General features: G+C 42.7%; 1 protein-coding gene across 1 annotated transcript in view; it reads right to left on the bottom strand.

The window, feature by feature from the left end:
- Positions 1 to 6,314: 6,314 nt before the first annotated feature.
- The window catches only part of BRF1 (BRF1 general transcription factor IIIB subunit), a 176,985-nt gene continuing 169,301 nt past the window's right edge, over positions 6,315 to 13,998 (bottom strand). Inside the window, exons 17-18 of the mRNA XM_075753389.1 lie at positions 12,252 to 12,420; positions 6,315 to 10,044 (exon numbers count right to left, since the gene is read on the bottom strand). Of these exons, the coding sequence (XP_075609504.1) occupies positions 10,007 to 10,044; positions 12,252 to 12,420 (207 nt within the window). The 3' untranslated portion in view covers positions 6,315 to 10,006. The remainder of the gene's footprint in view (positions 10,045 to 12,251; positions 12,421 to 13,998) is intronic.

Here is a 13,998-nt window from a genome sequence, read left to right as displayed (position 1 = left end):
TTTCCGAAGGCAATAGTCTGTCTAAGCACAACTTTAAATGTCTGCCATTAAAGTTTTCTTCATCTCATTAAAATGACTTGCAAAACCATCTGCTAGCTAATAAAGACTTTTTAAAGCTTTAATATTGTATTTTATAATGAAATATACTAAGGGGGAAACAGGACATGTATTTAGAAAGACAGAACAGCAACAATCTGCTGTTCTTTCACGGAAAGCCAATGATGTTCACTCCCATGACTAATTAAAGAGACTGACGACTTCACCCCTTTGAACATTTCTTGTACAAATACCATAATTCCTAAATGCATCCACATTTTTATTCAGATGCTCCCAGACACTGCATTATTGCTGATATCACACTGTTTTCAAGTTAAAAAAGGCAGATTTCACTTTCATGTCTGACTCCATTACATTTTGTTAGCTTTTTACACCTCAAATATTTATTACAGATTGCAGAAATTCCAATGGGTAATTTTGTTTCCTCTAGAGACATCTTCCCTTTTTGCTGGTAGACGCGGTGACCATGAGGTAGGACTTCCACCCTACCATAAGGGTGACTCTGTGGCACTGGACTGAGTCTCACCTAGCACCAATGTCTGCACCAGCCAAGGATGCAGCCCAAGTTTTTGACGAGCTGCCATCCAGAACCAAAACCCACTCTTATCCCTAAAGGTCTCCTCTGGCGTTGGTTGGGAAGTAGCTGTCACTCCTGCTTTCCAGTTAAACCCTGTGCCATACTCCTAGTTCAGCCCTTTCTCACATGTTGCACCCTCAGACACAAGGACTCTTTTCTTCTTTATGGCTTCTTTTTTGGCACTCCTGGATGCTGCTGTGGCTGGGACGTTTTGCTTTCTGCACTGATCTCACAATATTTGCCACACTGCCTAACACACAGCAACTGACAGCAGCATTTCCAGCAACTATTTCACAAGATCCTCTTCCAAAACCACCAGCAATTGGTATGTTACAGAGAAGGGCAGACAACATAGGTGCAAAGGGTCTATGTGTAAAGAGGACTTAGCAGGCCCATGCCAATTTACCAAAAGCCTTTGGTGATTCTAGATTCCCTCAGCTCCCATGTTCATTTCCTTAAGCTACAAACAAGAAATTATACAAGAAACATGAAATTATCTTGGTGAGATCATCAGAGACAGCAAAGCAGCCAGCTTCAAAGGGATGGGTGAAACCCTGAGTAACGGCACTACTCTCTTTCCAGGAAAAGGAGCTGTTGCTGTGATGCCCCAGTCCCTTCGCCTGCTGAGCCCCAGAGCTGGGCAGGGTCTGGCAGTGAGCGAGCTATAATCACTAGCTGGAGGAGAGCAAGCTGGGTGTCATGCCCATGTGAGCAGTTAATGGCGAAGAATAAGGGATGTTGTAGGGAGCCATCTGAGATGGTTTCACCACCACCCTTTGCAGAATTAGGGAACACGGAGCCTGTCTCAGATATGAAATGAGGAGGAATTTCAGGTCACAGCTTACCAGACCAGGTCTCCACTCTGCTTGCAGCTTGCTCCTCTACCTCTGATGTGGGACATCCCTGGCTCCAACACCTGGAACAACTGATGTTTTCATGCTCCATGCTTCACTGCAATTCTCCATCTGTGCTGCTTTTTCCCCCCTTTTTGTATCATTTAACATCTCTGCTCTTCAGTAGTGATTGCTTATTCCTGCTGAGCACTGAGGACTCTGCTTAGAAGTAAAGCTGCAATCCCCAACAAGGTCCTTGCAATTTATGGCAGTAGAGGGAGCAACATATACACACCCACACACCCCCCCGCCCCCAAAGGCACTTTCTTGGATGGCAAGGCACCCTATGCCCCAATTAACCTAAGATCTACCCAAGAATTTAATGATAGCTAAGCCTAGCTGAGAAAGTAGGCTTGAAATGACACTGGAAGAGCCACAGCCTTCCTTCCAAACCTCAGCTAAGTCCTGTAATAGCTGTGTCTTCTTGCCTACTTCTGATCTTCACTGGAGGTGTCACAGATGGCCTCAATTGCTTATCTCCTTCTGAGCATCATACCTGCTGCAGTAGTCAAGGTGGATTAACAGATTGGACTGATCCGTGGGCTGAACCTTCAACCTCCAACCTACCTCTCTGCATAGACATACTTGTATAACTGCTTTTCCCCACTTACGTGTGCAGCAGACTGGGACAAATATAATCTCCTAAGTGGTGTATCGTCATCTCTTATCTGAGATGTAGCCCCCTTCACACTGGTATTATACGTACAAGCAGTGACAATGCTTGGGGTCTATGCTGCACAGCTTTACAAGGGTTGACACTACCCCTGTTGATAGAGACCTTTTGCTTACCAAGTGGTCAGGGGAGATCAGAAAGTCTACACTTGCATGTGTGCCAGGAACACTGGCCAAAAGCGCTTTAGATGGCATCTTATCAATGCGGTGCAGCCAGCTCCTCTGAGCCAATGTAAAACATACAGGGAAGATCATCAAGATAAAAGATCCTTCATCTTACTGCAGGCAGCAAAATCCACTCACACTCTTCCTCGTGGTGCCCAATGGTCCAGAAAGTAAACATGATTCACATCGCACTGATTTGCAGTTGGGAGACCTCAGAGCTTACAGTAGGTCCTACTGATTTAATGCAGCATGCAGCAGTATCAAACAATTTCCCAGTGGCCTTGCGTAAGAATTTGCTTGAAAACAGTGCCTAGAGTTTTGAAACCATTTGCTTTAGCTATATTTTACCCTGTGTCAACCCATGAATCTTACTTGAATTGTGCTGGTATGTGTGTGTAAACTCTCCTTTGGTGACCTCCCAGAGTATGGGCAGGAATCACAGCAGATACAAGGATTTAGCCTGTTTTCCAGACACGATCTTGCTCTGAAGACCCATTATTCAATTACAACAGATCCACGTTAGTCTATGACCACCTAGAAAGTTCTGACAGCCATGGCCATCCCCATGCAGAGCTGATGAGCTGTATCACCACTGAAGTTCCCTTGTCTCATGTATTTTAAAATCAGCAGAATAGGTAACTCCACTTTGCTGGTTAATTAGGCAAGGCAGTAAGTTGTGCTTGACAAACGGAGTGAGAAGCGGTTTTGGGTGACATTCTACATTATTACAGACTATTTTCACCCCAGAGCACTTTTCTTCCTTCCGTCACTACTGCTACCACCTCTAGAGACTGTTGCTAATGGCACAGATCCTCAGCTGCTGTAAAAGAGCAAAGCCCTTATTGCTTGATGTGGTCGCAGGAACTGTACCAACTTACAGCAACTGTGAATATCTCTCATGGATATTTTCACATCACCTTCCTATTAGTTGTTTGCATTTTTTAGGAACTTGAGATCCCTGACAGCCAGCAGACATCTGCTTAGGGCACAGATCACACTCTTCGCACGGGACTTTTACTCAAATACGTTTGCTCTTAAATCCTTATGTGCCCAAGGGTATTTAACAAAGACCAGGATTAGCACCTCTACAAGAACAGCAGACTTAGGAGACCCTCATCAAAAAGGAGGACAGGAGTCAGAGAACACTTGCCAGCTAGACTACCTGCTGACATGCTTGTGGATGGATGGCTGCCCCAGCCAGGAGTGCGGTCCTCCAACATGCACCACTGCTCTGCTCCAAGGTGGTACGCAAGGCCAGCTTGGGCTGTGCAGTCAGCAGTTTAGCCTATTTTTTTGTCATGGTTATAAAAAAGCAGAGTTGAGAAATGAGCATGTGGCTTTTATTTCCCAAAACCCTCACAGATTCTTCTTTGGGAATGAGCAGCTATGGGCTGGGAGGCAGGAAACATCTGCACCAAGCCAGGAATGTGTCTGCCAACCCATGGGCAGGGAACGCTGCTGTCCATTAACCAAAACTGGGGCAGCTGACATCTCAGGACAGAGTTAGAAATCACATGTTGACCCGACAAAAGCAGAGGCATGTCAGAAACAGTGACATGGCCAAAGACTTCAATTTTTAATGCAGCTCTGAGACCAGTCGGGTTTCCAGAGATGTGAATATTATCTTTGGTCCCTTCCTATGCTCACCGCCTCTTGCACAGTCCAATGCACACACATCATTGCAAAGAAACATTCCCTAATCTTTCTGGTTTTCTTAACGCAGATTGTTTTTCTCTTTAACATCATACTACAGCCCTTAAAACCACTGTAAATAATTAATCTCCTTTGGTTTTACTCAAGTGAAACAAAGACACTTTGCCATCTGCTCTTCCTTATCTGGCTAGGTGTCCTACCCTTTTCAATATCCTCCACTGGACCTGGCAACGTGCGGTCACAGCCCAGAAAGCCAACCGTGTCCTGGGCCGCATCAAAAGAGGTGTGACCAGCAGGTCGAGGGAGGAGATTCTGCCCTTCTACTCCCCTCTTGTGAGACCCCAGCTGGAGTACTGCGTCCAGCTCTGGGGTCACCAGTACAGGAGAGACACGGAGCTGTTGGAGCAGGTCTAGAGGAGGCCATGAAGACAATCAGAGGGCTGGAGCACCTCTCCTATGAGGACAGGCTGAGAGAGTTGGGGTTGTTCTGCCTGGAGAAGACAAGGCTCTAGGAAGACCTTAGAGCCACCTTCCAGTATCTAAAGGGGCCTAAAAGAAAGCTGGAGGGGGACTGTTTACAAGGGCATAGAGTGACAGGACAAGCCTTAAACTGAAGGAAGGTAGATTTAGATTAGATATTAGAAATTCTTTACTGTTAGAGTGGTGAGGCACTGGAACAGGTTGCCCTCCCTGGAAGTGTTCAAGGCCAGGTTGGATGGGGTTTTGGGCAACCTGGTCTAGTGGAGGGTGTCCCTGCCTATGGCAGGGGGTTGGAACTAGATAGACTTTAAGGTCCCTTACAACCCAAATCATTCTGTGATTCTACAAGAAAGCATTTTTGTTGCAATTTTGCAATAGAAATGGATAATACAATGCCTGCCTTCCAGGTGTCCAGTACTTTCTGCCAACACATACAATAACAAATGTAAGATTCAGTCTAGAAATCATTAAATCCTGTGCTCCTAGTCACATGACAAGATGGGAATTTAATTTTGCATTTTTATGAAATGTATCTGCCTCCCTCATTTCCATGAAAATGCACAATAGTCCCGTAAGAAAAAAACAATTACGATGAAAGAACTCACCATGTAAATTTGTTATGCTGTCAAAAGTCATGAATTTTCACCCAGCCTCCTTTCTCGTGTGCCTAACCCCTTTCACTAAACAGCCACCACTCACAAGACCACTGCCAGGTATCGGGGCAGGCATAAGAAATACCAAATAATACGCTGTAATTCTTCTTACACGTGTGACAGGAGTAGAAAATTACAACAGCCTTTTCTGGGTTACAAAGCATGAACCTAAGAACAAGTGTGCTGTGATCTACTGATGACAAATGAAGCTAATTAATAGAAAGCTTTGCAAGATTTCAGCTTTATTCACATTATTTAACTTCTCAGACCCTTAAAGGATGTGTATTTGATGAACACAGCCCGGAGGGGGGGGCACACACGGAATGGTTTTGGTTATGAAAGCCTGGTGTGGTAGGGAAGAGAAAAATTACAGGACAAAGCCAATAACGGTATAGCTTGGGAAGAGCAGAAGACACGAGGCCAAGGTGGCCAGTACTTTTTAGCAGCTTAGATGTTATGAGTGAGAGCATCACTGATAGATACCACTGGAGAAGTTCCCAAGTGCCAGTGGAAAGGGTTTGAACAGCTGCAAAGAAACTAAAATAAAAACATCCCGATGTCAAGGAGAGCAAAAGTGCACCTGGATAAGATTATGGGAATGCAGTGAAATGCTGGACCGACCCATACTCACACTGCCTTATCAAAACTACTGTTCATTGTCCTACTATATGCTAAAACTTCACAGTAGACAGTCCTAAGGATCTAGTAGTAGCTCCCTGCCCAGAAAAAAATAAAAGGAGCAAACACCCGTGTGCACAAAGGGTAGATGTGGATTTTGGCCTCCAAACTGTGGTGACCAGATGTTGATACAGTAACATGATTTTTAACTCAGCACACACCTTATTTATCAAGATACAACTTTCAGAAACAAGCACTGGAACAGTTCCACTAAACACACACAGTATATATTGTTCCCACAGTCAGTTAATTATATAGCTTAGTGGAAAAAACTCGTTAATGTTATGCAGTTTACAGAAAGTATTTACATTTATCAGTGGAACAATATCTTGTAAAAAACACTTGCCTGATTAGACATGTTTTCCCTTGTAGAGACGAAAGTAAGCCCTGAATTACAAATTTTGGCCACTATCAACCAATCATGCAGCAATCAAAAATGACTGTGCATAAGAAAGAAGACAGAAAAATCAGAAATTACCAGGAGAATATCATAAAAGATGGCTTATGCAAGGGTTTTACTTTTTATTTACAGCAAATATATTACAGTAAAAAAGCTTAACATGGCTCATATTGTGGTTGTGTAAGGATGATACATATGCTTACATCAAACAGGTTTAATTTCCTTGGCACTAACTGAACCAAATGCAAGGATTCAACACAAAAATAAGAAACAGAACATTTATTAGGCAAACTCTACATTAACTGTACACATCTGCGACTAGGGTTTCAATGCAATCCAGAGAATACAAACAAGCCATCAGGATGGCAAGAACTTTTTCGACAAACATGTTTAACCCTCAAGACAAGGCTGGCTGGCACCATTTGAAAGTTGCTGTACTGAACACAGTGATTTTAAAGAAATGTCATAGATGATTAAGACACTGAAAATGCACTCACTATAGTGAAGAATCCCATTATTTTCCTTATTTCTTTCATTTTTTTACTCCCACAATAAAAGAGTGTTAAGAAGCTGCATGGCAGACAAGCTGGATGCAACAGCTGGAGGGTTTTGCCTGTCAAGCAAAGTGACTTGCAGCAAGAGACATGCTTTATGCAACAAAACCAATGATATACAGCTTGTGTGGGTTCAAATAAGAAGATCTAAGAACAACAAATGTTGAAGCCTTATAAGCTCTCTTCATTATAATCAGAATCCTGAGAAAAGCAGGGTCCAAATTACTCCAAGTGAATTTAGGCTTACTTATATACAACAAAATTGTCCAGATACATCAACAGTAGTAAACAGAGTTAATGCAGTGTTAATCTTTTTACATTTTAATGACTAGCTATAAAAACAGAAACTAGCATGTTCTAATCTGTTTACATTTCCTGAGCTTAGTTAAATCAAGAAGGAATGAACATTATAAAAATCCCGGTAAGTCACCAATAAATTAAAAATGTACATAACCACTATAGCTTAAGAAGCCTTACAATGCTCAGAGTGAAGTCTGCCTATCCAATACAGAAACTATGCCATTAACTTCACCAGAAATACTGAGATGATATGGAATTGTAGGTCTTTTTTTTTTTTTTCTTTCCTGCTCTCCAAGTGCCCTTCTAGCAGACTATGCGATAGCCTTTCCTAATCAAATCATACAAAAGTGTTCAAAAACTGCAATCCTCTACTTCCAGTGCAGGAAACGATGTTATCAGAAACGCAATGTGCTACTGAAATTCAAATTTACTAGCAGCAGTTATTTGGGTGGACTCTTAGCTTCCGCACATAATATCACCACATTGGCAGCAGGGTTAGTATCCTTTGGGGTACTACACAGAAGACTGGAGGAAAGACCCTTAGCAATAAAGAATTCATCTTAGCTGTTTCTTTAAAAGCCAGCATCATGCATTTGAGAAAAGCACTCGACCTACATGAGTCATACACATGTTTATTTATGCATGTTTATTTCCTGCATAGAGAATAATGCGTACCTTGGAATAAAACCCAAGCTTTGAGAATATACTGAGAGTATGGGTATTTCTAATAGTGCTACTGGCAGATTAATTCAAACCCAAATGCTCAAACTTAACTGTCTCAAAGACTTGCAGAGCATGAACTTTGATAAAACAAACTATTTTTTAAAAAATTGTCTGCTTATAGCATGATTTTTAATTTACAGTATAGATAAAAGAGAGGTAGAAAGGTTTATTTCCTCAGTATCATTTTCTGTGCAGTATTTATAAAGTATCAGAAAAAATCTATAGTTTTTTGGTGAAAATGCCAGCTTTTCCCCTAAGAATTATATGGAATCTCTTCTTTCCACTGAAGTGCTGCAAACTAAGGAACTGGAATCTGGTTCAGAAGAGCTCTTCTTCCCATCAGCCTCACTACATCATTTTTGTTACCAAGTTCTGCTTTTAAGAAGACACTGCAGAAATACTACATAGGGCTCAAAAATACCTAGGAGATACAACCTACCCAACAAACGACATTTACCAGCCAAATAATATCAAGCCTGCTCCTAAAAAAAGCACTTGCTCTTGCTCTACTTACATGATCCCTCTTATGCATGCTACTGAGAGGGACAGAAGAAGTATGGAAGGCCATATGGCCCTTCCTGATGACCACAGGTAGGAGCATCATCGTCACTCTGGCTGGCAGTAGCTACAGAGCCTCCTAAGGCAGCTTCTTTTCCTGCCACAATCCACCCTCCGCAGCGGGAGGATGGATGGTGCTTTAGCGATGAGCGCTCCTCAAAAAGGGTAGGAAGGACGAGCTGACCAGGAGAGACAGCTTAACAGAAACCACATCGTTAAGTATCTGTCTTTGCCTGGTGTGAGACAAGCCTGCAGTGCTACAGTTTTCATGATTGTCACTAGACAAAGGGAGAGAGATGAAAACATCTTGGGTCCTGCAGCTGCAGTCAGCAAGAGCGTGATGCAGCATGCGTTGCCCGCCGAGCCGAGAGCCTCGGACCCAGCAGTGCCAGGGAAAGGCAGGTCGAAGGCAACAGGGTGGGATCCAGCAGCAGGGGCTCCATCCCTGACCCCCCCTCTCACGGCACTGCGAGAGCTGATGTATCTGGAAGAGAAGGACCCGCCTGTTGACATTTCAGGGTACACAGGGCCGGAGCACTCGCATTATTCATGTAGCAGCGACTGTTCAAGGGTGGGATTTAAGCCATGAAAGTCAGACTGCTGCACGGTGACCTTTAATTTACCCATAGAAAGTTAAATAAATTACATTAAATTAAATTCAGCTAAAGCAGATGCTAGCTTGTTTGTTAAAAAGCTCAGCTTTCTCCTTCTTTCAACTGGTTTTAGAGGCAGGCAGCTCTTGGGAGCAGACCTTCACCCTAAGTCAGTCGGACAAGAGCAGCTCCACAGAGGTGGCCAGAGTGACTCTCCCACAGCGATACCAGCCACAACAAGAGCTGGCTGTCCCTAGGGATGCCCAGCAAAGGCACGGGAGCACAGCACCGTCACCTGCTTGCTCTCTACACTTCTTGCCTCACCCAGGTCTTCTCCTTCCTTCCACATAAACCGCACCAGACTCACAGTGGAAGATGATTCTTTGCTGCCAACATTGCCTTCTATTGTCACATCTTTTAAGAAATCTATGACTTGATTAATATAAAGAAGTATTTACTTCATTTCAGAGAAATCAATACTGCCCTGCAAATATATAACTTGTCATTAATTTTTGATAGGCTTGGGTAAGGAAGCTTGCATACAATAACAGGGTCATGTTTACAATACAGGTTGGAAATGTTTTCTTTCTTTCGGTTGTAGCATTATGAGATAACTAATGCTACTGTACTGAAATAATCAACAGGCACGCTTCTCGTTTTCACCTGTCCTCCTATCTGCTGCCTTTCAACAGCATGCCTAAAAGCAGTCACATAAATAAGAGATGCGTTGCTTCCAGCCACACATGCTTTATACACAGTTTTGTCTCTTTTCTTTTGTTCGCTGGAAACATTACTGTCATTAATTTCATCCTCAAACTATGATCCACCAAAAAAAAAAAATTCAAGTACAAACCCAAACTTTATTGCTGGGTTATGGGTCAATGTAAACTGACCAGAGTCAATGCCAACCTAAAATTCGCTTTACAAAAGTAAGGATTGTTTGGTTACATTTGCTGACCATAGACAGCTGCTTTCACTATTCATACAGTTTGAAGTCTGAAGATTTGCTGGGAACAAGACACAGTCCATGTCCTTCGGAAGTACATGGAACTAATAGCCATCGTCATCGTCCATATCACAGCCATAATCTGAAACACACAAAAGCATATAAAAATGCAAATATTCCAGGCAGATGGAAGATACAACAAAAGTATTGCTACTTTCAGGTTGTTTTCCTGCTGTGTAACTAGATGGTAAGTTTTGCCTTAAGCAAGCATTTTAAAAAAATCATGTATTTTTTTAGAGCTAAATAAAAAGTTCTTGCGTGTACTTTCCTCGATGAAATAAAATTATTTGTAAGCAGGTATGTGTAAATATCTCTTCTCACTTGTCACTGGACCCTCATTTAGGAATACTTGGCACGTGCATATGTGAAATACTTGCTTTAATTTAGAGGTTAAGGTGATCAAGCCTGATTGTCACAAGTAATTTGGAACACGGTGGCTGATAAGCAGCAGCATACATTTACAAGTAGGCACGGTTCTCACTAGTCATAGCCACCAAGAAAAAACCTGGCTTGTTTATAGTGCTCATGGATTTATAAGCTGAAACTGCAAGGGTTCAGAGATAGCTCAGAGTTCCCATCAACATCAAAAGAGTCATGCAACGAATCCTGACCAACATACTGACTCAGATCTACTTAATCCTAGAGGAACAACTTAAAATTCTGCCCATTTTTTTTTTTTTACCCAGTTTTGTTTTCTTAAACAATGCTGAGCGCAAAGACTGATGTGTGTGTGTCAGGAGGCATGTCTCTCTGTTTCTACGCACCAATATCTCTTCTGTGTGCTTCTGAATGCAGTGAAACAGATATTTTCTTTTGCATAGTCAAACCTAAGGATAACTATTACATATGAGAACTCAGTAAAGTTGACCTTTATATTCCAAATTCAATACAGTGCAACATTTCATCCAAAGAGTCAAGCAAATGCTCAGAAGCAGAATTAAGTGTAATCTATAATAATTCGTGTAGAACGGGTGAAGTTCACCATCTGTAATTCCTGCAGTTACTCCAGGCAGACAGGTCTAAAACCCACGAAGAAAGCAGTTAGAAAGGAATTATTTGTTCTGCTGGGCAGCTCCGCACACCTGTGTTTGAATTCTGGGAATACTCCTTTCCTTTTTATTTTTTTTTTTTAAAACTCTGATTTTTCAGCTGTCGTCCAGACCAGACAGGGAGTAGTGGAATGTTCTCAGAATAGTTTAAAAATAGTAACATTTACAAAGAAAAAAAGCTCAGTGACCTTTATTCTATTTTTGCGAGGGGTTTATTAATAAACATAGACCCACCCTCCCCCACATGGGTGCCTTTTCTTGGGAACATTATTCTAATAATAAATGCAGGCAACAAACTGTTTTTCCTACGGTTCAGCAATTATTTTCCAGTGGAGAAATCAATTTAAAAGCAACAGACACTTTTGTGAAATGTATACATACTGTCCATGAAAGCTAAATTAATAGCGCTGGAAAGATTTTTGCAGTAAATAACATTTCAGTAGGAAATTTATTCCCATCTTGCTTTTTCACAACCCATAATTAGCAGCTCTCATTTAAAAAATATTGTTGTATATTTTCAAAGCTTAACTTCTAAGGGGAAGTTTTTAATAAAGGATAAATGTGGATGTGTCCAGCTAGGAAAAACTGCAGCGGAAAGGATACTGCCTTTTCCTGCTAGCAAAGAAACCTAATTAAATGAGTGGCTTTGCTGGGTAACCCAAAGAAATTAGCACACATCTGTGTACCATCCAGCACGTCGTACGCTATCAATGCTGTTTCCGCACTTGCTGAAGAACTCTTTCCTCCTAACACCTTCCCCAGAAATGGAGTGTGACGATCCATTTTGTTTTGAGCTGGACCCCAGGTCCCCAGGGCTGACGGACCAGCTGGACGTGGCTGCAGCCCCAGCCGAGGCGGCAGGCAGGAGCAGGGCGGCTCGGCTCGGGAGGCAACGAGCCCCAAGCACTGCTGATGGAGGGGCTGCAGACCCTGTAATTCCTCAGATCCACAGGAATAAACCTAATTCTGAAGAAGGCATAACATCAGTTTGTTCTTCAGAAGCCCTCTTAGCATAAAGCTCGAGACGTAAAGTTTTCTCAGGAGGAGTCTCTAAGAAGGTCAGGTTTCGGACAAGGGTGACTCCAGGCTTTCCCACAGGAATGGGCAATGCCAGAAAGGCGGCAGGAGCTCTGCATGGGATGAGCTGCTGGAGGACAGGGGGACCCTGTCTGTCCTCAGCCCTGCAATAACGAACCCCAGAGCACCAGTAAATGGTAATTTAGAGAGCATCCCAGCTTACCGTTTCCTCCCATTAACTGCAAGGCACTCATGCAGTGATCATCATCTTCTTCTATTTCTTCCTCTTCCACCTCTTCATCAGGGTTATACGCTACCGGGCCACTCTCCACTAGCACAGCCGCTGGTTTTTCTAAGTCAGGGGCTTCTGCTTGTGCACTTGGGAAGATCGCCTGCAAAAAAGAAAAGGTGACAGTAAAGCAGCCCTTTCTTTTGTTCAATATTTGTACAAAACATTAGCAGCTTCCACATAGGGAAGCCCACATCCAGTGCTAGAGGCTTAGCTCTTCCACAGGACATGAAAGTTGCTCAGTGAAATGTTGCCCAAATGAAAGTCAGGCACAAACATCCACAGTTTTCACATAATTCATAGCCAGGTAAGTGAAATACCCAGGGAACAAGGATCCTCTCGCAAGCACAATGTAAGGAGAAATCTGGGAGTGAAGGCTCCTCAGCAGAGCTCTGCAGGAAAACTTACAACCTTTTCCTCAGCTCACATTAGGCCTATTACAGAATAACAACGTTATTGACACTTTAATGATAGTAGAAATGTACCCTTCAAATCAGAAAAACCTCAACATGTATTAGTTTTGACAGCTCCGGTTGGATTTATTTGGAGGCGCAATGAGCTGTGGAACAAATAGCACTCTTTAGACAGCACTTAATGGGATGGCAGAGCACTAGGTTGATGATACACGCCAGCACCTGTAACATTACCTATGAAATTCATCAGAACAATGATCTCCAAACCCTAACTTGGGAACTGATCACTGACGGGACCCTCTCCATACGTGCACCTCCCCAGCTGCTCCAAGGTTAGGAAGGACACAGGGACAGAAAGGGCAACACGGCAAGGAGACAGAGGTGAATGTGGAGAAGGTAATACTGTCTTTGGTTCCCTAATGACAGATCTGGGAATGGGGCAGGAACCAGGCGCTGGTCTCTCTGGAGCTCTCACTCCCATGGTGTGCTCAGTGTACGGCTCCACCTCCCTCTCTCATCCAGGGGACAAACATTAGGAGCTTTATCTCCACCAGCTTTGTAACAGGGCACTTTTCACCTCCCTTCTGTACTTGGACTATTTGGGGTTTGTACACTAGAGCCTGTGGCTCAAAAAGGACATCCCATTAGTGGCAACTTGAAGAATATTAAAGATTAACTATTAACACTGCTTTGTTGTGTAAGCAGTTTTTGAGAAATGGGAATACTTAACAGTACCCGTCATTAGTCAGCAATTATCAGCACGATGGAAAAGACTGGGACCACTTCCTTGGGAAGGACAGTGGCAAGGTGCTCCTAACAATGAATGGTCCAAAGCACACCAGGAAACCTCAACTCCTCTGCTCCCTACCACAAGAAAAGTCCTACAGTGCTCTAGGTTTTAAATCACAGCACACAACTATGTGCTGCTGCATCTTATCCAAGTCTGTTGGCAGTAAATTCTGATTCAGCATTGTAATTTATTTTTATTTATTTATTTATAAATGTATTTACTTGGGATGCAGTTAACTCCCAGAATCCCTATAACTCCAGGCACTTTAGAGATACAGCATAAGAGAAAGTCCCTGTACCAGAAAGTTGATAGTCTAATTATTCACACATCAAAGCTGTTCCTTAACTTGTCATATACCATGCCAGTCAACCTAAAGTATCAGCCTGAGTTTTTCAAAGTCACCTAAGGGTTTGCTCCAATAGCTCATTAATAGGGCAAAAGACACTCATTAATTTTAATAGAAAATCAAGTATTTAGA

Source organism: Balearica regulorum, chromosome 5 (assembly GCF_011004875.1).
Source record: "Balearica regulorum gibbericeps isolate bBalReg1 chromosome 5, bBalReg1.pri, whole genome shotgun sequence".
In the NCBI taxonomy this organism is placed as follows: Eukaryota; Metazoa; Chordata; class Aves; order Gruiformes; family Gruidae; genus Balearica; species Balearica regulorum.
The sequence above is the reverse complement of the archived record's forward strand: the minus strand, read 5'-3'. Positions and strand labels throughout refer to the sequence as shown.